At 51.0% G+C, this 21,287-nt stretch overlaps 10 protein-coding genes across 10 annotated transcripts; 1 reads left to right on the top strand and 9 right to left on the bottom strand.

Moving 5' to 3' along the window:
• Positions 1-1,521: 1,521 nt before the first annotated feature.
• SNOG_10766 (hypothetical protein) lies at positions 1,522-1,679 on the bottom strand (the record flags this gene model as incomplete). The annotated part of the gene is made up of 2 exons (XM_001800974.1): positions 1,522-1,631; positions 1,658-1,679. 2 exons carry the CDS (start codon positions 1,677-1,679, stop codon positions 1,522-1,524), a joined length of 132 nt encoding a protein of 43 aa, XP_001801026.1.
• Positions 1,680-2,030: 351 nt separating this feature from the next.
• Positions 2,031-3,159, bottom strand: SNOG_10765 (hypothetical protein; the record flags this gene model as incomplete). Its single annotated transcript, XM_001800973.1, has 3 exons — positions 2,031-2,242; positions 2,326-2,774; positions 2,831-3,159. 3 exons carry the CDS (start codon positions 3,157-3,159, stop codon positions 2,031-2,033), a joined length of 990 nt encoding a protein of 329 aa, XP_001801025.1.
• A 511-nt stretch (positions 3,160-3,670) lies between these two features.
• Positions 3,671-5,604, bottom strand: SNOG_10764 (hypothetical protein; the record flags this gene model as incomplete). The annotated part of the gene is made up of 2 exons (XM_001800972.1): positions 3,671-5,362; positions 5,425-5,604. The coding sequence occupies 2 exons, from the start codon at positions 5,602-5,604 to the stop codon at positions 3,671-3,673; spliced, it is 1,872 nt and encodes a 623-aa protein (XP_001801024.1).
• Positions 5,605-6,890: 1,286 nt separating this feature from the next.
• Positions 6,891-8,698, bottom strand: SNOG_10763 (hypothetical protein; the record flags this gene model as incomplete). Its single annotated transcript, XM_001800971.1, has 3 exons — positions 6,891-7,697; positions 7,750-8,459; positions 8,488-8,698. 3 exons carry the CDS (start codon positions 8,696-8,698, stop codon positions 6,891-6,893), a joined length of 1,728 nt encoding a protein of 575 aa, XP_001801023.1.
• A 2,131-nt stretch (positions 8,699-10,829) lies between these two features.
• On the bottom strand, positions 10,830-11,145 carry SNOG_10762 (hypothetical protein; the record flags this gene model as incomplete). The annotated part of the gene is made up of 2 exons (XM_001800970.1): positions 10,830-10,946; positions 11,116-11,145. 2 exons carry the CDS (start codon positions 11,143-11,145, stop codon positions 10,830-10,832), a joined length of 147 nt encoding a protein of 48 aa, XP_001801022.1.
• Positions 11,146-11,405: 260 nt separating this feature from the next.
• On the bottom strand, positions 11,406-11,795 carry SNOG_10761 (hypothetical protein; the record flags this gene model as incomplete). The annotated part of the gene is made up of 1 exon (XM_001800969.1): positions 11,406-11,795. One exon carries the CDS (start codon positions 11,793-11,795, stop codon positions 11,406-11,408), a length of 390 nt encoding a protein of 129 aa, XP_001801021.1.
• Positions 11,796-12,608: 813 nt separating this feature from the next.
• On the top strand, positions 12,609-13,870 carry SNOG_10760 (hypothetical protein; the record flags this gene model as incomplete). The annotated part of the gene is made up of 2 exons (XM_001800968.1): positions 12,609-12,776; positions 13,130-13,870. The coding sequence occupies 2 exons, from the start codon at positions 12,609-12,611 to the stop codon at positions 13,868-13,870; spliced, it is 909 nt and encodes a 302-aa protein (XP_001801020.1).
• Positions 13,871-14,050: 180 nt separating this feature from the next.
• Positions 14,051-14,827, bottom strand: SNOG_10759 (hypothetical protein; the record flags this gene model as incomplete). Its single annotated transcript, XM_001800967.1, has 2 exons — positions 14,051-14,564; positions 14,616-14,827. The coding sequence occupies 2 exons, from the start codon at positions 14,825-14,827 to the stop codon at positions 14,051-14,053; spliced, it is 726 nt and encodes a 241-aa protein (XP_001801019.1).
• A 1,004-nt stretch (positions 14,828-15,831) lies between these two features.
• On the bottom strand, positions 15,832-17,133 carry SNOG_10758 (hypothetical protein; the record flags this gene model as incomplete). Its single annotated transcript, XM_001800966.1, has 2 exons — positions 15,832-16,560; positions 16,876-17,133. The coding sequence occupies 2 exons, from the start codon at positions 17,131-17,133 to the stop codon at positions 15,832-15,834; spliced, it is 987 nt and encodes a 328-aa protein (XP_001801018.1).
• Positions 17,134-19,513: 2,380 nt separating this feature from the next.
• Positions 19,514-21,023, bottom strand: SNOG_10757 (hypothetical protein; the record flags this gene model as incomplete). Its single annotated transcript, XM_001800965.1, has 3 exons — positions 19,514-19,554; positions 19,586-20,490; positions 20,524-21,023. 3 exons carry the CDS (start codon positions 21,021-21,023, stop codon positions 19,514-19,516), a joined length of 1,446 nt encoding a protein of 481 aa, XP_001801017.1.
• Between the last annotated feature and the right edge of the window lie 264 nt (positions 21,024-21,287).

Below are 21,287 nucleotides of genomic sequence, written 5' to 3'. Positions count from 1 at the left end.
TGTGCATTTGACATGGCGTCTCTTCTGTCGTAAATGGCATGAAGCGCCTCTTTGTAAGTTATCTCTTCGGTACGCGCAAGAGCCGTCTCTTTTGCGTGATTGAAACTCTGCTAGAGACTCAATTGTCCACTCTGTGCAATCGAAGGATAAAGGTCTCATACCTCGACTACGCAACGCTGAAGAGTTCTCTCGTCCAGCAGGCTTCTGAGCTGACGGCATGTTTGACTAAGATGAACGACGTCGTCAAGGTGGATGCTCGAAGCGATATAGAATAGGATGTCATAAGGTAGTCCGTCGAGGGAGACAGTCATGCCTAAGGGACGGGAAGGCGTTGAGAGAGAGCACGGACAAAGGCACACGTGAGCCACACCCTATTCACAAGGTAGTCCAAGTTTGAAGGCAAATTAAGGCAACTTGTACTGTAAAATGATGAGGCTCTTTGAACCGTCGAAGAGGTCAGCTGCATATGCAGCAAGGCCTAGGACCGAACGCCATGGGCTGGGTTGGCTCATGCGGCTCTGCCGCAGATACCTGGCCTTAGTGCAGGTCGTACCGGTCGATAGTGCAGGCCTACGTAGCAAGTCCGGATTTGCTTTGGGATGTCACTCGAAGAATGTCAGGCTGATGACATTCAACTGCTCCCCTTCGTAAGTGTGCAGTACTATAGCGGGGTCATGAGGCTCTGATAAATTTCCGATCACCGACCGGAATGCTAATAAATGTTTCAGATCTTTGTTGCAGGTGAGACGGCAAGCGTTCAGTGGCACAGTCCCCTGCTGATGTTAAGGTGTATTTCGATTAGTACTCGGTCTAACTTAATTCGGAAATTGCGCACATTCGTTGCAGAGCCGCATGTTCCTTGACATCAGTCGCAGCCTTTCGCGACGCTTGTACCGGCCCAATATATGACGCGTGAGACATATGCAGTGTTCGTTCGATCTTTAAGATTAGCGCTTATATTTTTGATCGGGTGAAGCCAACGTTTAACAAAGCTTGCTGCTTTTTCTATTCGACGTGAACGGCGAGCTCAGCCTTGCCTCAATATCTGCCGCTAGTGAGCAAGGAGGCGTTCAGCCTGATCGTCAGAAGCGGCCATGGTATCCATTTTCCAATAGTCGATGCGTGTGCGCAGTGCGTGCAGTCGTTAAAGCACAAGAGAAGGTCACATGCATTATCTTACACCGAAGTAACGCCCTTGGCCCTGAACCCTTTGGGTCCTCGCAGCTTTCCTCTTGAAAAGCGGGATGTGCTAGCCAATGGAAAAGGGAGGGGAGGTGGGCAGGTAGGTGCTATGCTCGGGTAGCATGGTACATTGGGTGTTCCGCAGCGCAGAGTACTGCATGAGGGCTTGCATAGCCCTGCAGGTGATATCGCTATGAATGGGGCCGAAGCTAGTAGCAAAGGCTACAAACGAGGATCCATTGCTGCAGCGATGGAGCTGTTTCCTTGGATAATGGCCGGAAATGGCAAAGGATGAGGTATCAAATCAACCATCGGTAAGGGTCGATGCTGCACAAGGGATTAGATGGACACGACGTTGTATACAACAGTAGGCCGAGTGGAACCATTGATATCGAGTGGGGGCGACTTGACAGTCCAGAACCAATAATATCTCTTCCCAGTTTCTTCGACTATCGATTGGTAGCTGGTAAATCACCTTGACAGGCTCGCAGACCCATGATGGGCAGCGTAGGATGAATGCCGGGTGTCGTGGACGTTGGGCTCGACTAGATCGGAGGAGCGTGTTCAAGCAATCGAGAAAAGGCCGCAAACGGTGACAATGGAGTCCTGATATATGCAGTACCGCACTAGGTCCAGTAATACCATTGCACAACCGGTCAGAAGCGAGGGCGCATATTGTGCCAACACAACTAGTGCGGGGTTCATAAACCCACAGGCTTTCCAGATTCAGAGTGAAGTTGGGTATGTGATGAGATCGGTGTAATCAACGATGGGTGGCATGTGCCGACAAAGCTTATGCTCTGCAGATGACCACGAGGCACATGTATACTGCGGCTAAGGGCATGTAATTATGCAAATGGATCTTCAGGCCCAGCTCGTTCTCTGTCCTCTCTATTCCAGCCAACGTATGGCCAACCGTCGGGCAGCGACGAGAATGGTGGTAAGGTATATCGGCCTTGACAGTCGCGATCGCCGTTGCATGTGAGGTTGCAAAGCCCGAACGTCTTGCAGTAGCACTCTTTCTCGCTCGGGCAGTGCACTGGTGGCTTGCCAAAGATCACTAAAAGGTGACAGTTAGCAAATCACCCATATCGTGAAGAGGACAGTCGTGGAGGAAGAGTCGCCAGTAGGAAGCATACGTACTATGCCACGAATACTCCATCACTCTCCCGCTGATGCTATCCTTCAGATCCGTGTCCATGATCCACTGCCTGTACTTCACATACTCGCTCTTCTTCCTCTCCCTAATCTTCTCCCTCGTCGCAGCAAACTGCGCACAACAGCTCACGCCCACCGTCTCCGGCACCTTGGTACCAGGAAACAGGTGTTCGAATGCCTGTTTGTAGTCGCCGCCCGCGTGCACTGCTTCCCTATGCTCGCCTTCTTCCTCAAACGGCTTGATTTCCGCTGGACACCCCAATGACCACGCGCACCGTATGTTGACGTATCCTTGTTTCTCGAGGTAGGGCAGTTGGAAGCGGCGCAGCATCGGTAGGCCATCGTAGTCTGGGTCGTCGTTGTGCCATTGGTACCTGTTCGGGTGGATGAAGAGGACGTTGTCTGCGAGCGAGTCGTAATTGTCGATAATATAGCTATCTTCACAGTCAGATCGCGTGACTATATCAACTCCCAACAAGTGATTACACACGTCAAGTACACCATGCTCTCCCGTCCCTTATTCTTCGGCACAGTGAGCGCCGCAGACGCATCGTCAACGCGGTATATATTCTTCTCCCAGTCGGGGAAATACGCGTCGAGCCAAGTCGCATTCTCGCTCGCCTGCGCCGCGACAACGACGGCCGTTCGCCGCTTCGAGAACTGGGCGTCGTCGAGAAGCTCATCAGGGATATGCGACGTGCCGAGGTCGGCAGGGGAGAGTTGCCTGTCCCATAACACTTGCTTCAGGTGGATCACAAGCGCGGTGAGAAGCAGGATGTTGACAGTGACGACAATGTTGCGCACGGAGAAGCGAGGCATGGCTTCATGGAGCTCTCGGGCATTCGCGACTTTGCAATCGTTGTCGCGATAATCTGGGGAAGCTGCCGATCGGAATTCGCGCTAGGTGGAGAATGGAACGCGGCATCGTCTGATCGTAGCGCGAACCTTGTGTCGCGACTTCTTTTCTTGTATGACATTCCTTGCGTTGCATGCATCTCCGACGAGGAAAGTGTACCGAGCAATATGTATCTTGCCTAGGGATTGTATGCGTAAAGTTGTGGACAGATGTTGCAAAAGTCTACAGTAATAACCTTGACGCGCCTGAACGCAGTTTGCTATTTTGCTACGCCAAAACAGTCCGTCTAAACACATAGACGAGCAACAAGCTGAATCCTTACGAAGATACCTTGAGCCTCGATATGTAGAAATATAGTACAAAGCGGCGATTTTCAATCCATTACAAGTGTATGCCCGCTGCCCCCTAATGCCACAAGATCGGTCAATCATTTCTCATCAACGCATCAATGCCACATCCCGTGGTTACATGCATCTAGAAACCCTGCCCATTCAACCCCCCAAACTCCATCCCGCTGTACATCCCGCTCTGAGGCACCCATCCACCAAAGGAATCCGCCGTCATATCGTTCCAGAGATACAAGTCGCCATTTTGAAAAGCCGCGCTAAAGTCGCCCATATCTGGAGTGAACTCGCCAATCTGGCCCGCTGTCGCAGTAGTATCCAGCGGATTCCAGGCCGGATACGGGTTATTCACAGTGAAATTCTGACCCGGCATCTGGGTACTAGGTTGCTCGAGAGGCGCGCCCGTTGACGAAGCGGCAGGTTGGGCGAACGTCGGCGTCTTCTCGCCAGCCTCATCCTCATTGTTGACTTTCCTCCGCTTGAGGTGCCGATCTTCTTCTCGCCATTGTGTGTATTCGTCGCGCCAGGACTTGAGCTTGGCCTCCAGCACAAATGTCCAGTGACTTGGGATTCTGCATTTTTTCGGGCCCATGGCTTCAGAGGTTCGCGCGAGCACAATGGCAAGATAGAAGTCGACTTTGAGGCTCTTCGACTCAAGGATCTCGCTCATGTCTGCGTCTGTGCCGACGGCATAGTCGGCTTTCATGAGGGCGACGAGGGCGTAGATTGCGCGGACGAAGAGGACATTGGGGGCTTTTTGCAGGCGCTCGATGGGGATTTGGATAAAGCAGTCGAGGATGTTGTGCGCGGCGCCGATGCATTTTGTCGTTGCGTTGATTTGCAACGCAGACCTTGATAATAGAGATTCCGGTTGTACAGAGTCATCGTCCAGCGCTGGAAGTGTTAGATGTCGATTTCTAAACTCGGTCACGTCGTATCGACCTCCATCCATACCAAACTCCCACATCGAAAGTTTGTTCTGGTGGAATTCAATCTCGAGAAAAACAGTCATGACTTCCTCGGGTACAGACTTTTTCCAGTCGTGCATTCGCCGGTCGAAGATTCGTAAGATGATTTGCATACGCAACTCGGAGAGGCTGAAGCTTGTACTAGCATCGTCGAAGCCAAATGCTGTATTGGCTTCGTCTGCGATTCGTTGCAACTTGAGCCAGGCAATGGTGCGCCTGTCGTCGAGTAATTTTGACCTTTCGAGCATGACGACACACTCTTCCATCCAGCTGTTGAACAGTAGAATATTCGGTCGTTTCAAGCGCATTGAGAACCCAGCGCTAATGATGTAGAGATTGAGTACAGTCCGGCAATGTTCGAGTAGCTCTTCCGGTGAGGAGATTTTCTGCAGTGACCTGATCGCTCGCTTGGGTAGCTGCTCATGTGTTCTTGGCTTCGACGCAAGACCCAGTTCTAATGCCATGGATGCGGCCATATTGACCCATTGATAAATCTGTAGTTGTCCAGGTTTTTTTGGTGGCGAGTAGAAGGCCACGGTGACCATCATCGCCTGTATGCTTTCTATCGATTTCTCGCCATTAATGAATGCAGATCGAGCATAGAGGTAGACAGCTTCCTCGTGCAACTTATCGGATATCTGGGATCCGTATGAGTGCGCGGCAGCTGCCATAACCGCGTGGAACAAAGCCGGCTTGTTTGCCCGCAGATCGTTCGCTGTCCAGTGTTTTGGTATGGTAATCCCAGGACAAGAGTTTACCAGGTCGTTTCTCCAAACACCCATCAATTCCTCAGCTTGTTGGGGTGTGATAACGCCACGATCGATAATGTCGTTCTCGGCAGGACCCAAGAGGATCTTTCGATCCACAGTTGTTCGTGCTAGGCGCGCCCTGCGTACGTTCAGTCTCTGTGTTGTACCACTGGTCGGCATTCGATTTTTGTGTTGCTGTTATTGCTCGACTGCTCTGCAGTGGTGGTTCTATCGAGCCTGCTTTCTCCGCCCTCAGGTCCATCTTCGGGCGAGTCTTCTTCGTCCGACTCTTGATCGCTCGTGTGGTTGGAAGATTCGTTTTTCGAGGTTTTGAGAAGGTCACGCATCTGTTTGATCTCCTTCTCTAGCTCTGTGACTCGCACATCGGTTCTCTTGCGCTGTCTCCTCTTCGCTGGAGGCGCGAATATGCAAGCTCTTCCGGCCTTTGCGCATCTTTGACATTGAGTAGAATCTGCGTCCGGATTGACCAAGCATCTGACTTTTGACACGCGGCAAGCCTCACACGCGCGATTGAGAGCTGCCTGCTCTGAGGGCCGCCTCGAACTTTCTGGTTCCGGACTTTTTACTGGTGTCAATGCTGTATAAAAGGTGCTTGCGGCTGCATCTTGGGCTGCATTCAGTGGTAACGACATGCTGATGATCATCGATTTTTCTGTGTCTAGCTGTTAATCCACTGCCAAGCTTGATCAAGCGATGGCTTCTAGCCTCCGAGTTTCGCCTGAGAGCAGGTTGGTCGCTCTGGGGTTCCAGCACGTAGGATCGTGATTTGTCATCATAGGGAATGGCGCCGCAGTAGCACTTAAGACATTGCTCTTCCAGATTATTAGCAAGTCAATGGAAGCGCTGGAAAATAAAAGTATTTGAAAGCTATCAATTCAGGAAAATATCCGCTATGTGGAAGGTTGAAGTGATGACTGGTGACTGGGCGCCTTGGAGCTGTTGATACCCGGGCAGGCAGAAAGACGCTAACTTAAACTAAGCCGGCGGATCGACGAAAGAACACGCGCCTATATGGCGTTACGACCATGCTTCTTCAACCCCAACAGAGTTGACACCGAGCGAGCTTGTCGACGGTCGTTGCGTTCCCATCGAATTGATATTAAATTATTAAATTATGCCACCGAGGTTCCACCAAGTCCAGGAACGAAATGATCGAGCGGAAGCATTCCGCGATTTGGCGACTACGCAAAGCAAGCCATCACACGAAGCACCTTGAATATTGCGGGTCATTAACTACAGAGGAAAGCCATCGGGGGCCTTTAATAGCCCGAAGCTATACACAGTATCGGCAGGCTTCGACCGCGACGGCAATGTATCGCTTCGGTTAACACGATGGGCTGCTTGCTGTTGCACTCTGGTCTCTTACCATTCGTCGCAGTTGAGAAACTATGGTAACACCGTAGTGTGGAGAAATCTCTACATATGGCATTATCACCAACACATTACCATGGTGAGTAGAAGTTTACTATGAATAGTTTTCAATAACGATCCGATCTTCTAAGCAAGGTAGGATTCGAGGCCCTCTTGGTTCGAGTACATCAACAAGGTACGTGTCGACCGATGTATGTAAGTGAGACTGCTTCTTTGACGCGACCATCATATACGGTCTGGTCTAGCACAACCAAAACCAAAACCTCTCGAGCATGTTCCGAGGTATCTGTTCCGGCCAAACCTCTGCATCAAGGGCAGCCTTTCCACTCCAAATGTCGGCATGCGCAGGGTCGACCATCTTTGTTCGCTTGAAAATCTTCCAGAAGGCGAATAAGAGCCCAAAGATCGCAATACCAACATAAGCAGTAAAGAAAGCCGTCAATTCGTCAGAACCCCACGGAGTGGTGGTGAAGACCTTGAAACCGTTGAAGACAATGATCAAGACAAAGTACGTAAAAGCGAACCAGGTGGCGTATGGCTGAAACGGGGCGGAGAAGAGCAAAGTGCTGCGGTCGACACCCTGCGCCGCAAGAGCCTTGCGAAAGCGGATGTAGGTGAAGCAGATTGAGGACCAGGTAAACAACTGGGCAATTGTAGTCAGGTTCTGGAACCACAGGAAAACCTTGTTGGCACCAGTGCTGACACTCAAGTACGTGAGCAAAGAGACGGAGCAGGTGATGCCCACACAATAATACGGTACACCGGCCTTGGAGCACTTGAGCAAGAACTTGGGAGCGTGGCCATTCTGCGCAATACCGAAGAGGTAACGAGATCCGGTGTACAAGAAGGCGTTGCCCGCGGATGTAGCGGAGGTCAAGATAACGGCATTGATGATGTGAGGGAGGACCGGGATCGAGGCACTCTTCATCGCGATGACCCATGGGGACTTTTGTGCGCCCTGTGCCTCCGAGTTGGTGAGTTGAGGGTCGTTGCTAGAAATGATCACGCCGATGAAGAAGGAGCCGAGGATGTAGAAGAAGAGAATGCGCTGACTTTTCGTTAGTAGGTACGCATGCGGGAGGAACCATCAGACAACTCACCCAGACGACACGTCGAACAGCCTTGGGAATATTCTTCCTTGGGTTAGCAGCTTCGCCAGCCGCAACGCAGACCATTTCTACACCACCGTACGAGAATGCGGCGTTGACCAGAGTGGACCAAAGGCCAGTGAAGCGACCCGTGTTGCCTGTGCCAACGTATTCTTTCATCGCGCCTTCCTTCCAGTAGCGAAAACCTCGCCTGTCATGGTCTGGTGCACCACCCAGCATGATGATGAGTCCAAGAATTAAGAGGCCGACCATGGTGATGATCTTGATGGAGGCAAAAATGAACTCTGCCTCACCGTAGATTCCGACCGCGAAGATGTTCAAGCCAAGGATGAGAAGAATTATGAGTGTGATCCAAATGGCGGGGTTGTATTTCTGTTCCTGGTCCCAGTAGTTGATGAGGAGGGCAGCGGCAGAAATCTCAGCGCAAAGAGTAATCGAGTACTGGTACCAGTTGTTCCATCCAGCGGCGAATCCAAGAGCAGGATCGGCGTAACGAGCGCAGTATTGTGGGATAGAACCAGGCAGCGGCAGCCATGTACCCATCTCGCCGAGACATTGCATCATGGCGAGAACAGCAATGCCAGTAATGGTGTAACCGAGGAGGACTGACACCGGACCAGCGTTGGCAAACGCAGTCCCGATACCGAGGAAGAGACCAGTACCGATGGTACCTACAGGTATGAAGTCAGTGTATGTTCCACCTGTAATCCTTTGCGCTTGAGAACGTACCGCCGAGTGCGATGAATTGGATGTGACGAGACTTGAGATTTCGCTCGACATAGCCGTACCGCTCGGCAGTCTCAATATCACCGTAAATACCGGCTGCCTCTCCCAGCGCGGCACCCTTGGTCTCGACAATGTTCCCGATGCCGTGGTCATGTGGAGGAGTCGTGTCGCCCTGGATGGCGACTTGGTCCTTCTCGTAGTTGTTGGCCGCCATCTTGGGAACCGAAAAAGTTGAGTCGATGGAGAGTGTAAAAGTGGAAGCAGGTCGTGAGTATATATGACCTCGGGACAGACCGTCTCAATGTTGCTCAGACTGAGCTAGCGCCAGGACTTGGAGATTCACCCCGACAATAAGGCAAACGCTATAGCACCAGGAAACGGAGACGAAATGCTGCGGCGCTACCGCGCTGATGAGAGTACAAGGTCCTACTTTATATCGACAGGCACCCAGTGGTCCTACAATCTCGCCAAACTCTCTCGTGTCCCCATCCCGATCTTGAGCACAACAGGGTGCACAAATCGGCACCTCAGCGGCGACTTGAACCCTCGAGCTAAGTGCGGCGTGGGAGATAGTCGCAATTCTAGATGCCCGGGCGAGTCTTACTATCGAATGAATGCTTCCAGAGAGCTGCGGACAGGCCGACCGCTCACTCAACACGGCCATTCGCTCTAAAACTCACGCGGGGTACAGATAAGCTCTCGACCAACCGTCCAGGCTACGCAGTCGCGACCGCCCACCGCAGCAATCATCCTCGTACGTGTCGGACATATACGCGTTCTTGGTAGACGGTAAATTATTAGTCTCTGGAGAATCGCAAACTCTCTCCAAGTTGCGCTAGACTGGTGATATAGAGTTTGACAGTGGCTAGTGTCAATAGGAGGTCCTTATGGAACCCTTCACCGCGATAGAAATAAGGCGATGCCAACGTACGCGACGGCAGACGATCTACTCCTAGCGCGGGTTGGTATTCGTTGCTACGCAATTTGGCGTGCGTGACAAGCTCGAATAAGAATAGGCTAAGCAATCCTGGGCAGGTGGCAGATTTCCTTGTGCACCACACGACAAGGGCCAGACATCAGCTCATGTCCGGATGGACCTCCAACCGATAATGGGCATGCATCAGCCTAGATAAGGAATTGTTCTAGAATTCAATATCAGCCTGCTGCGTCTGCAATCGGCTGCGCAATCGCCCGTCTTGCAAACCCAACCCGCTGGAACCTTATTCGCAGGGTCTGAAGCTTGATTGCGACAGTAGCAAACGCGCGCTTTTTGGTTCTACGAATTACACAAGGCGATTGTTTCGAAAATGGGCTCTGAACCTCAGGTGCGGTGCCTCCAGCGCTTGTCGCGTGAGCTGTACTGCTGTCACACGAATCCAGGGCCCTTGCCCTGCAGTAAGCAGGCCATCGAATCAGCACACCTACTCTGTTGTTTCTCAGCTACGACCTGCCCCATCAGGGCTTCTTGTGCGAGAAAACGACATTTAAGGATAGAGGTATTCCAGCCACTAAGCCTCTCATCCAACACGAATAGATCCTTGGTATTGCTTTGATGGTGAACGTGGTGTGCGGGACCGGATCGTAACACGCACGCCGGTCAACTTCTACTCTCCTGGCTTACTTGTCTCTTCCCAACGAGTTTGTAGATGTGAGTACAGGACTGGTCTATCGACTTGACCTACCAACACCATTAGCGGAACTCCGTACAACCACCAACCATTCACATGGCCGCAGAAGTCTCTAGCGGGCCGGCGCACGCGAGGTCAAATTCCTTTGACCGGTTGACTACTTCATGAACTCGGGAGACCATGGCTTCCGGTGCACGTCTCACTCAGCATAAGTGCAAGGCAGGTAGCTTGACCAGAGTATGCCTAACAGGAGACGAGTACGCGCTGGACAAAAGGAGTCGCTGAGCCGAAAGTACACTCTTGACGTTCCGTTGACTTCCACCAATCTCACTCTGCTCGCGGCCCCCACGATAAGGCTGACAGCAAAACAAGAAGGTCAATCAGATGATGGCATGATTGCTGATAGCTCGTCGGATCACGCGCTCGCGGTATGCGGCTTTTCCGATAGATTGGGTTGCCTGGAAGGCTGGCCTTGCACATATCCAGCTTTACGGTGCTTGTGGAGCCGCATTTTCAGGCTGTGCTTGACTGCATTACCACATTGTGTATACATGCACCCTCGAACTTGTCAGGTGCCATTGTCACTCGCTTGCACATGCTTTCTTCTACGTTAGGCTGCGGGAGTACATGCCTCATGCGAGTGCTAGAGCGTCGCTGTCCAGCAGAGTAGATCGACATTCCAGTGATGTCCTAGACTTTGGCTTTCTTTATTTACTTTCACACTTCGTCGTCATGGATTCGTCTAGTTGTCATGCTGCGTTTCTTGTATGCGATTTGTCCTCGGGGCGTATTTGAGGATGAAGCTGGGGCCGTAACGGCTTTGTGCGTATGATACTCAATGCGTCAAAAAAGTGTAGTAGTTGACGCATGGAAAAACCACTTAGAAGGTAGAGGAAGAAACATGAAACGCGGAGAAGGAAGCTGGGAAGAGGATGGTAATTGATGTTCTGACTGACTGTTTCGTTGGATCGTGTCTTACATACTACTAGGCTCATCTACTTACACAAAGTGCGCCTAAGCCTGTCATGGGCATGGCCTTCCTTCGTGTTGTTTGTATGTATTTGTACGCCTATTTGACCAACCAAGACTGAAATTCGTCCATTCCTGTATCATATACCAGAAAGCGGAGTGATTTGGCATCCGTCTGCCCTTTGGATCCGCTCTTCGGCCCTCGAAATTGTTCTTCGCATAAGACAGCCGTGGTAATCGTGTCGCGTGGTAGGTCGTCCACGTCTCGTGCTCTCGGACTGTATCTTGTCGCAACCGTTCGTTGCGTCGCAGCGGCAGGTCGTCTTAGCCAGGTCCGATCTTGGGCATATCGTGGTGTTCGCTGAGTCCACTCAGGTACTTGTTCAGCTCCTCCACCTTCTCCTTGTGCGTCTTCACGCCTTCGCGCTTGAGTCGTTCCTCGAGCCTCTTGCGGCGCATCTCGTCGTGTCGCCTCTCTGCTTCGGTCTTCTTCCTTCCACCAGCTTCTTTCATGCTCTTCTCAGCGGCATCAGGCGATAATGAGCGACCGGGTGTTTGTGAAGGTGATTTTGCGCGCTTTGCGACGTCGGTAGAGGCCGATTCGGCGGCATCTTCAGCTGGCTTGGGTCTCTTCTTCTTTTTCTTCTTGTCGACGCCGGTACCTTTGAGCTTTAAGCCGCCGCCTATGGCCGTCGTGTAGTCAGACGACGGCATTATGGGTTGTGGACTTAGAGTTAAAGTTTTGGTGGACCGCGTGGAGCTTTGGCGATCGCAGCGCGCGCGGCACTCCGCACGTGACTGGTGGGGCTGATGTTTATGTGCTTACCTGCCGTCCCCAGCGCCAGGGTTCGTAGACGCTATCTGAGAACTATGAGCATTAAATCCTAAGTCGTGACATGAAGAAAACTATCTAATTCCAACGCTATTTTAGCACTTCGTCAAGTACTCGTAAGCCGTTGAGTTCCCTTGGGCTTGTACATAAGATGACAGTCGATCTCCAGTAGTCGGTTGCGTTCAAACAGAGCGCGCACAAATTGCTGCACCTCGCGGCCGATATTGGTACGCGGATAGCGACCTTGGAGCTTGCTATGATCGTGAACGGCGCAAAGTCTCTGCTTGAGCTACCTGTGGAACTTCGTCTTCGCATCTTTCATTACGTCCTACCAGAAAACCCACTGCAAGTCCAGCCAGCGGATTTTTCAGGTCTACTGTATAGCTGCAAAACCATTCAGGGAGAACTTGAGACCCGAAATTTGCAAAGCTTTGGCCCAAAACCTTCACGAAATCGCATCACGAATAATACTTATGAACACCGGGAGACATGCTGGCCACGAGATCATCTACACACCTCCCACCACTTTTCATGGCTGGCTCAATCTCACAGTCTATCGTACAACGCAGAGGAACGTACGGGACATGCTCGACAGTTTGGTCGAATTCCATTCTTTTGGCTTCAACACTTTCACTGTAGCATTCCGCGAGGATTCTCAGAGCTGCAAGAGCGCAAGGGCAGAGACATCTCCAATCATGAATGGAGCTATTTATCTGGCGAAGCGAGTTTGCGACTGGGGCAAATACAATGGCTACCTAACTACAAAGAGACTGGTACTCGATTGGAGTGCACATCCTGAACAGCCGGGCGTCAATTTCCTTGATAACTTCACGAATCACATAAAGGCAGATAAGACCCTAGAAGTGCGTGGATTGCTGGACGATGCAGGCAACTCAGCTGGAATGTGCTTCACTAGGTTGCCCACAAAGTATACATAGAGAAAAGTGCGGCATCACCCGACTGCCTCTTTGTTTACGTACTCCACAATACAAAGGGGAAGGAACTTCAAATGCAGTCAGCACAGTATTCGACTTGCTGCTACTCAGCTCGCTGGACCACTATGTCACATCAAGTTCACACATTTAATCCCCAGCTCTGACAGCCAGCGCGCTAATTGGAGGCCCAGGAGAATACAAGACGATAGAGGCCGAACATTTTTATGTGACAGGACCATGCCAGAAAACGACCTGGGAACGAAGTTGACACGATCGCACAGAGGAATTCGCAAATCGTTGCTCGCGATCGAAGTTTTGAAACACTTCACAGCGTTCACCCGCTTCCACAGCGCATTCATTGCTCGTTCTTGCGTATAAAAGTTCGCATTGGCACCGAGTATTGTATCCACAACACATCGCTACCTCAAATCATATATCAATCTTCTACACCAATCAATATCGACACTACAAAACAGCACACAAACTACGAATACACTCAAACAACTCCAACCACTAATATGTACGGACGAGGAAACCCTTACGGAAGCGGCAGGCGAGGCCGCGGTCGGAGCGGCCGCGATGGCAGGCAAGATCCGCCGGGCATGATGCCCGGATATCCGGGTATGGTTGACGATGAGAGCGACTTCGGCGGGTCCGATGATATGGGACCACCTATGGGTGGGCCGGGTATGATGCACCCTGGCATGGGCCGTGGCGGTATGCATCCTGGTATGATGGGTGGTCGTGATGGCATGCACCCCGGCATGATGGAAGGTCGAGGTGGCGGTATAAATCCTAGCATGGGAGGGCTATGCGAGGATCATCGCAACATGATGGATATGTTGGCCATGGCCGCAGCTTTGAGAGAAATGGGAGGCGGCGATTTCTCGGATGACGAGGATGACTATCCTCCCATGCGCGGGCCACGAGGATTCCCGGGACGCCGCGGTAGGATGGGAGGAGGCCGAAGAGGCCGAGGAGGTATGAGTGGTTTTGAAGGACCTCATGGAGGCGGATGGTGAGGATGACTGGAGTTATTCACAAATTTGGTTCGCAGACATGGAGATTTATGAGATGGTTGTAGCAGTCTAACTGTGTCATTTGTATCTGGCTTGTTCTGCAACTTTAGATCCACTTCATTCGCATTTGACTATGAAATATTGAAAACAAGTCCTCTCTTCTGACTCGCCGAAGGAGCGTCTCTACGCAACATATGCTGCCGCTGTGCGCTTAGCCGCCCTCGGCCTGCAGACCGTGCCAATAGTCTGCGTAGGAGTTACACAGACGATAGAGCGCGTAGTCGGCGTTGGTGTCTCTCTGATTGTGCCGGTCGGTCTAACACCGACCGTAATATCAGCGTTTCCCCGTCCTTGCTGCCCCTCAACAACCATATAAGTGTTGCCCAGACTTCCCATGGGCAAACCAGCCGCAATCCAGGCCTTGTAGTGATTGTTGAAGGTGATGGTGCCACCGCGACGATTTGTCCTCCGGACCGAAAAATACTGGCGAAGATCACCATTGTATTTGCTCCAGAGCTCATACTGGGCCCCATCGCTATTGTGATACCCATAAAATGAGTGACCTGCATTGTCAGAGGGATTGTGCTCTGCAAATGCGTCCATGACGTAGAACTCTACGCGTGGGTTGCTCGTGAAGCCATAGAGGGCAAGGTAAGAGTTCCCCTGAGGATTATAATTCGCCGTGTAGTTTACCACGCTGATGATTGTTTAGCTTCATTAAGAAGGAAGTAATGATGACCGGACGAACAGTGTTTGGCTTCCTCGATAGCCTTTGCCGACAACAAAGTTTCCCCCTCCTCCCAGAATCCAGTCAACCGTGAAGCGACCGGCGTCAAGACTCTTGTACGTATAGTTTGTTGCCTTCTCGCCGTTACCCCAGTTCTGGATAAAGAACTGCTGGCTTTGAGCAAGTGTAAAGAATGCAACTGTCGTGGCAATGATGAGCTTAAGGGAAAACATCTTGTTGATCCAGGATGTCCTCGCAATTCAAGAAGCCCCAGGACCATTTTAATACTTGGTCCATGGCTGCAACGCCACCCTCGGAGAGCATCATTCTGTTTTCGTATTCACCAATATTGGAATCTTACCGCGCATGCATGTTTTGGCTCATCCGGTGGGCATAGCGTAGCGTCAGTGATTCTGTACTGCAGTCAGCTATGCAACACCGAAGGAGCATCGCAGTGTGCATAAAGAATATATAATTGGAATGTGACGTAGCTCTTTTTTCTGCTGCAGAATAACTGGAACTCAACCGCTTCGTAGCGTTTTGTCGCGAGTCCTTAACCGCCTCCCGGCCGGACACTATAAATCATCTTCATACTTATCTTGTGTAATCATTAGACACTCCCAAAGCTATCCAGTGCTTCATTTTACATTCCATCTCTATCCCACAGCTCAATGTGGCTGTCCCGCTGTGTTCTCCATATGCGGCTTATCCTGCAAGTTGCGAGGCTGCCTGTTGTCGCTCCCAGGTATCCGGGTTTTGTTTACCCGGTCGCGGACATGCAGCATTGTCATACAATATGATATTACGATGCATGTAGATCTTTTGCGACTTCCGTTGTGCACACGAGGGACAACCTACAAGTTCCACTTTTCACAAGAAGATGTACTGAAGGGTATGGTATCTGGAGGAAAAGATCGTCAATTCTACCACAACCATGGCATAGCACTCGGAAAGAGAGGCATAGAGGTAGTTTTCTGCTACAATAGAAGCTTCGCGACTAACGAAAGCGCTTGCGGGTTACTTGCGGGTTGGCTGTATGTAAGTAGTTGGTGGTGTGAGCTTCATATGCGGAGTCTTGGGTTGCAGACATGCAAGCCCAATCGATAAAGCTAAATACGCCACAATTCTGCTTTGCTTCCACCTCGTGTTCCTCAGCAAGGGTGGTGGGCTTCTATGATGTACACTCTTCATTCAGCATCCAAACTTCCACTGAGACAAACCCCCAAAGCACGCCATCTCAATACCAGTCACCTCCAATCTCATCGGCCTTGACCTTTTTAGGATTAGAAGAGAGTATCCGCTGACCCGGAGGGTTGTCTGTGAACGCGCTCTCGAAGACGCCGCTGACAGCTCGTCGTCCGATCTCTAGGAAGCTGTCATAACTGTCACTCTCCCCGCTTATCGCAGCCCATTCCTTGTCATCCGGTGATCGGCCCGGGCCTAAGTCGCTCCACCTTGTGGCTATCAAAGCTTGCTTAAACCGGTCCGGAGACTGGATCTTCACAGTCTTGTCCTCGACAAGCTTCAGCTCGAATACGTATTCTGTTGGACACATTGGGCAGCGACGCATAGGCCTGCAGCGGCTACACAGACTGACAAACCCGCTCGCCTTCCTTGCGCCAACCTTGGCTTTGAGTTGTGTGAGGGCGTCCGGGAGCTGCTCAAACGGGATATGGTCCAGCGCGCATTTAGGTATTGAGGTCAGTATGCCATCCTTCCAGTGTGAGCAGACACTGAAGTACGGAGTGTAGTCGCCCCGACTGAATAATGCCATGCGCTTCGCTGCAGTTGTCATACCTCCCTCGACATAGCGTTGTGACTTGATTCGCATCATCACGTGGCCTTTTTCCGTGACATGATACATGCTCTCGTGTGTCCACTCCGAGTATGGGTCTTTCCATCTTCGTGCCAGAGTTTGGTGTTTGATACCGAATTCCGGTCCAAATGCCCATGAGCGTCGCACTAGCTGTACAAAAGCAAAGGGAAGCGTGCGACCATCTGTGATTCGTAGACGTGGCGGCGGTCGATGGATGTTGGTCTGATTCGGGCAATCGAAAAGCGGATTGAGTACGTGATGGGGTTTGAGTGTCTCAGATCCAGGCTGGATACGCAAATGCCACTGGGCACAAGGGAAACAGAAGAGGTGACGTGGCATCTTGTGATCCATGGCTAGAAGGAAATTGAGGCGATGACCACGATTGGCCGGGTCCACTAGCAGTTTGTGTGGGTGATTACCGAGCCGCGTGTACATAGTGCGACATGTTGAGGAGAGGTTGCAAACATCGAAGGGTGTCAGGAAAGACGCGATGTTTAGCCAGACTTCCGGTGATACACCACTGAGCATTGCGGTTCCATCAGGTTTTGAATAGTCGTAATCAAGGGTCTCTTCGTAGACCTTCTCGTCGATGGTGTCCATGGTTTCGTTGAAGGTGAAAGCATGCATCATGTCTGTCAAATCTTTCCTCTCCCCCGTATCTTTATCGAGGATCTCTTCAGGCTTAGGCATTCGATGAGCTTTGCTCAGCTTCGCAGAAGACATCTTCGGTGGTGCACCGGGCCCTTGCGTTTGCATGTGATCATTACTGGATTGAGGTATTGAATATGATCTTGAGCTCTGTGTGCTGTACAGAGGAACAGCATATTGTTGTTGTCCTTCGGAATTGCGACGATACTCTGCTACCTCCGGACTTGAAGGTGCATATCTTTGACTGTGGGTGTTGGTTGCAGCATAAGGGCTATCCCGATAATTCGGTAGCACTGCGGAAGTTTCGTATTCTGGAGGGCCAGCTTCAGCGGTGGTTTGTTCGATGCTTTGCTGTGTGAAGCTACCTGAATCCTGCCGTCGGGGGTTCGCCACGATCTCCGTACCAAGCTTTTCGGCGTGGCTTAATTGGCTATGTGATCCTTTCTTCGATAATTTCCTGCGCTCATTCGAGTTATTTGAGCGCCCTCCAAAGAAAGCACGCAATCCGCCTTTCTTGGATGCTACTTCGGCCATTTTGATGAGGCTGCACGTGATATGAGGCGCGTAATTGAGCTGGCGCAAAGTAGCGAATCAAGTATGCCGTTGGAGTTGTCGTAAGGCCTAGAGTACTAATACAAAGGGAGGAAGGTAATGCAAAGTTATACACAATACGGGTGTCGGCACCTCGAGAGGCAGTGAATAAGTCCAGTGTTGTTGATGGAGATCGTCATAGCGCAATCACGGATCGCCTCGGCGAAACATCGCTCCGCCGTGTTCCGCAATAGTACTGGGCACCAAAGTTCACCTAGTCTCCCGGATGCCATCCATCATCACGTAAAAGTGTTCGGCAGGCGAATTGGCGGACGGAGTGCTCAACCAACCATACTTTCGGTTTCAATTGGAGCGATCGTGGAGGAAACCGCATTCACGCACAGACTGTCTGACGTAATGCACAAAGCACAACCACTTGGTGGTGCAATAATTCGTGCGCGCTCTGCTCAAATCCTAATTGCTGTCTAATACATAACTCTGGAAAGATGAAACGACAAGAGCCTGTCAGAAAGGTTGACGACTATGTGTCGTGTTTAGCAAGCACACCAAGCGGCTGTACACCATCAAGAATAGACGAGAACAACTTTTGGGATACGACAAGTAGTTGCGCGCAAAGTCGTGTGTTGATTAGAAGAGAGGCAATTGTGATGAGAGATGTGCAATGTGAGAGGAATTTCATGTGTAGCATTGATGTACCTGAGAATTCAATCATGTCCAAAAGACTACCCCTGGTAAAAGCACGTTGATCGATCAGCCTGGTGCGTCATCACTGGGCGCTCAGTGAGTTGTCTTGCGAAGCCTCCTTCTGCCAGCCGCGCGCCCTCAAATATAGTAGTACTTCGATAGCAAGCCATGAGGACACACTCAACGACTGTAGTCGCTGTCGCAATTGTTGCAGTCTGACTGTAAGTCGCGTTCGGTGCTGTGCATGGCTGTCAAGATATGGTCCGGCGTGCATGAGGAAGCTCATGAGGTGATCAAAGTTTTCGTGATCAGCAAGAGACGCAGATAATATCAGGTTATCCAGAATATGAAGTACGATGCCAGGCGTTGTGCTGGTGATCTTGCCCATGGTGCAAAGCTGACCGAGGAAGTTGAGCAGCCCGCGATTCCAGTTTGGTTCAGACACCATCCGCTGAAATTCAGCCTGACACATGCTCGTCATCTCATTAAGCACCAAAAGTGCGCCACTCAAGGGTAGATGTGGTGCCGACAGTTCAGGATCGATTGTGGTCGCTAGCATCTCGTATACTTTTGCCGCTGCATTGGCCGCCCATGATGTGTCCGCCCAGATTCGCGTTTGAATTGTATCGCATACGAATACTAATCGGTTATAGGCGCCGTTCAATTGCTGTGTGATGACTTGTATGGTTTGAATAGCTTCTGGTGTCCCTACATCGTTGGGTAGACCATATATGATGTTGTTCAACTCGGAATGATGTTTCGGTAGCCTTGTCCCTGACAGAGGCGAGCGACATTGGGACCGGAGAAAGAGTTGTTAAGAAGCTCTCAGGTATTCCATGGCCAGAAAGAAAGTAAGAGCTGGGGTTTTTGCCTGACGGTACCTTCTGCATACTGCTCCGCATAGATTGCCGAAGAATTGACCCACGATAGACGGCAACATCGACTTCTGCAGTGGCAAGCGCATTATTAACTGGGCAGCCCGTTCGACTTCGGTAGCTCTTCCTGCACACGTCTCTTCTCTTGTTTATTGACGTAGGCATCCAGACGTTTGTTTGTGTCACGAGATGGTGCTTCGGACGGCCACGATATGGTGCTTCGGACAGCCACGATATGGAATGTACAGACATGTCTGCTCAAGGCAGCGGATGGATCTTAAGAGGGGAGTGGTGAAATCAGATTGAGTTCGTCAAGTTCCGATCGCACTGCAGTCGATCACCGTCTAGTGCTCTGCGTCAGTTCCTCCATCGCCAGGTCGCGTTCCTGTGTAGCAAGTAGTCCTTCGATCTTATACTCTTCCAGATACCCCAGAAACCACCAAGAGGCCATATATTCTTCATTTGCATACCGAAGTCCTTGTTCGTCATCTCCGTATATTTCTCGATGTCCACATGAACTTTGTCATACACGCCGGGAAGCGCGCCGTCAGCCCGATATTTTCTGCGAAGCCTCTCGTGCCACTCGCGATCGAACTGGGACCAGAATTCTTCCTTGTTGTAATACGTATGCGCATATAGCCATTTCATGCCACCCATGTCGCCCAAAGTCTTCTCGAGTGCGCGGTTCTTCGCAAGGTAATTCGTGGGATCTTTCGGTCCAAATCCCCAAAGTCCAATGTTCAACATTTGGTCGTCCTTCAGATCACCCTTGGTATGAGGATGCATGGTCGGCTGCGGGCTTTGCTTAAGTGGGCAGAGCCACAAAGGCCAGATACCAAATGTCTTGTCCGTATAGTCGATGAACTTTTCGGCATTGGGGTAGGGCAGCGCCATATCTTGGACAATGTACCGGGTCGCAATACCGGATGCATGAAGGGCGCGGTACAACATCCGTGTATGGCAAAAATCGTCCAAGAACCATCTAGTGAAGGAGTTGAAAGGGAAGCGCATGTACTGGAAAGCGGAACGGCCAACCCAAAACCCTCCACGATCGTAACGAAACATGTACTCGGCCAGTGGTATGTAATCGGTTACTGGCTGTGTTGATTGGCGCGTAGCAGCTTCGACATGTAGATAGAACCATGGATCCCAGGGATTGCTGAAGGTTTGCGGCTTGATATTGGCAGGTAGCTCATCTGTCATTTCGCCGGTCACGATAGCACCGTGATCTTTGCTAAAGAGAATGCCGTCTACGTAGTCGTTCGCCTGGCCTTGAGCGCCTTCGGTATGCTCTCGAACCTGTTTTACGGCTTGCGCCACGCTGCGAACTGGCCAGTATGTTGTTTTAACATACTTTTTCGCTTCAATAAGCTGCAAGTCTACGAGCGTAGTGACACCAAGGGTGCCCACAGCGCCCGCACCTCCCCTAAATAAGTCGCTGTTGATTTCTTCGGAAGCTTTAACAACCTCGCCGCCTGCAAGTATCATTTCCACCTCGTTAATTGTTCGATCAAAAAAGCCGTACTTGAAACTACTGCTTTCGCCAGCAGTACCAGCGTAACCCCCTCCAACAGTGATACCGGGAAACTCCATTACGACAGGAGGGACGAGGCCGTGAGGTAATGTCGCTTCCACAAGACGGTCCATGGGTACATTAGGCTCTACAAGCGCCGATTTGTTGGCAGTATCGACTTTGACAACATTCCTCAGATCACTGATGTCGACGACGCGCTTCTTGAGGTTCGGACGCGTGCTATTCGTTGATCCGTGAGATATCCGAAAAGGCTCCTTGCGGACAAAGTAGTTTTTCACCTTGGACGCGACCTGCGCCACGACGCGAGCGTGGCGATCCATAACTAGGAAATCGAATCAACAAGAAACGCCTGAAAACGCAGGAAATGCTATCGACACATGATGGAATTGCCTAGAAATGTTGAACGGCCGAGATGATTCATGAAAGCATTGTCGGAGATTTCGAGATTTTCTCCGGCGCTAGTCTATACATCAACTAGTCGAGCTCCACGTCCCATCTCCCTCCACCTTCTCTCCCAATGGGAATAGCTCCCCTCGATCGTGCATTGTAGTATACCGAGATGGATACATTGCTTCCAAATAGAT

Source organism: Parastagonospora nodorum (assembly GCF_000146915.1).
Source record: "Parastagonospora nodorum SN15 chromosome Unknown scaffold_17, whole genome shotgun sequence".
NCBI classification, from domain to species: domain Eukaryota; kingdom Fungi; phylum Ascomycota; class Dothideomycetes; order Pleosporales; family Phaeosphaeriaceae; genus Parastagonospora; species Parastagonospora nodorum.
Note: the sequence above shows the minus strand (reverse complement) of the source record. Positions and strands in the feature narration are given on the sequence as shown.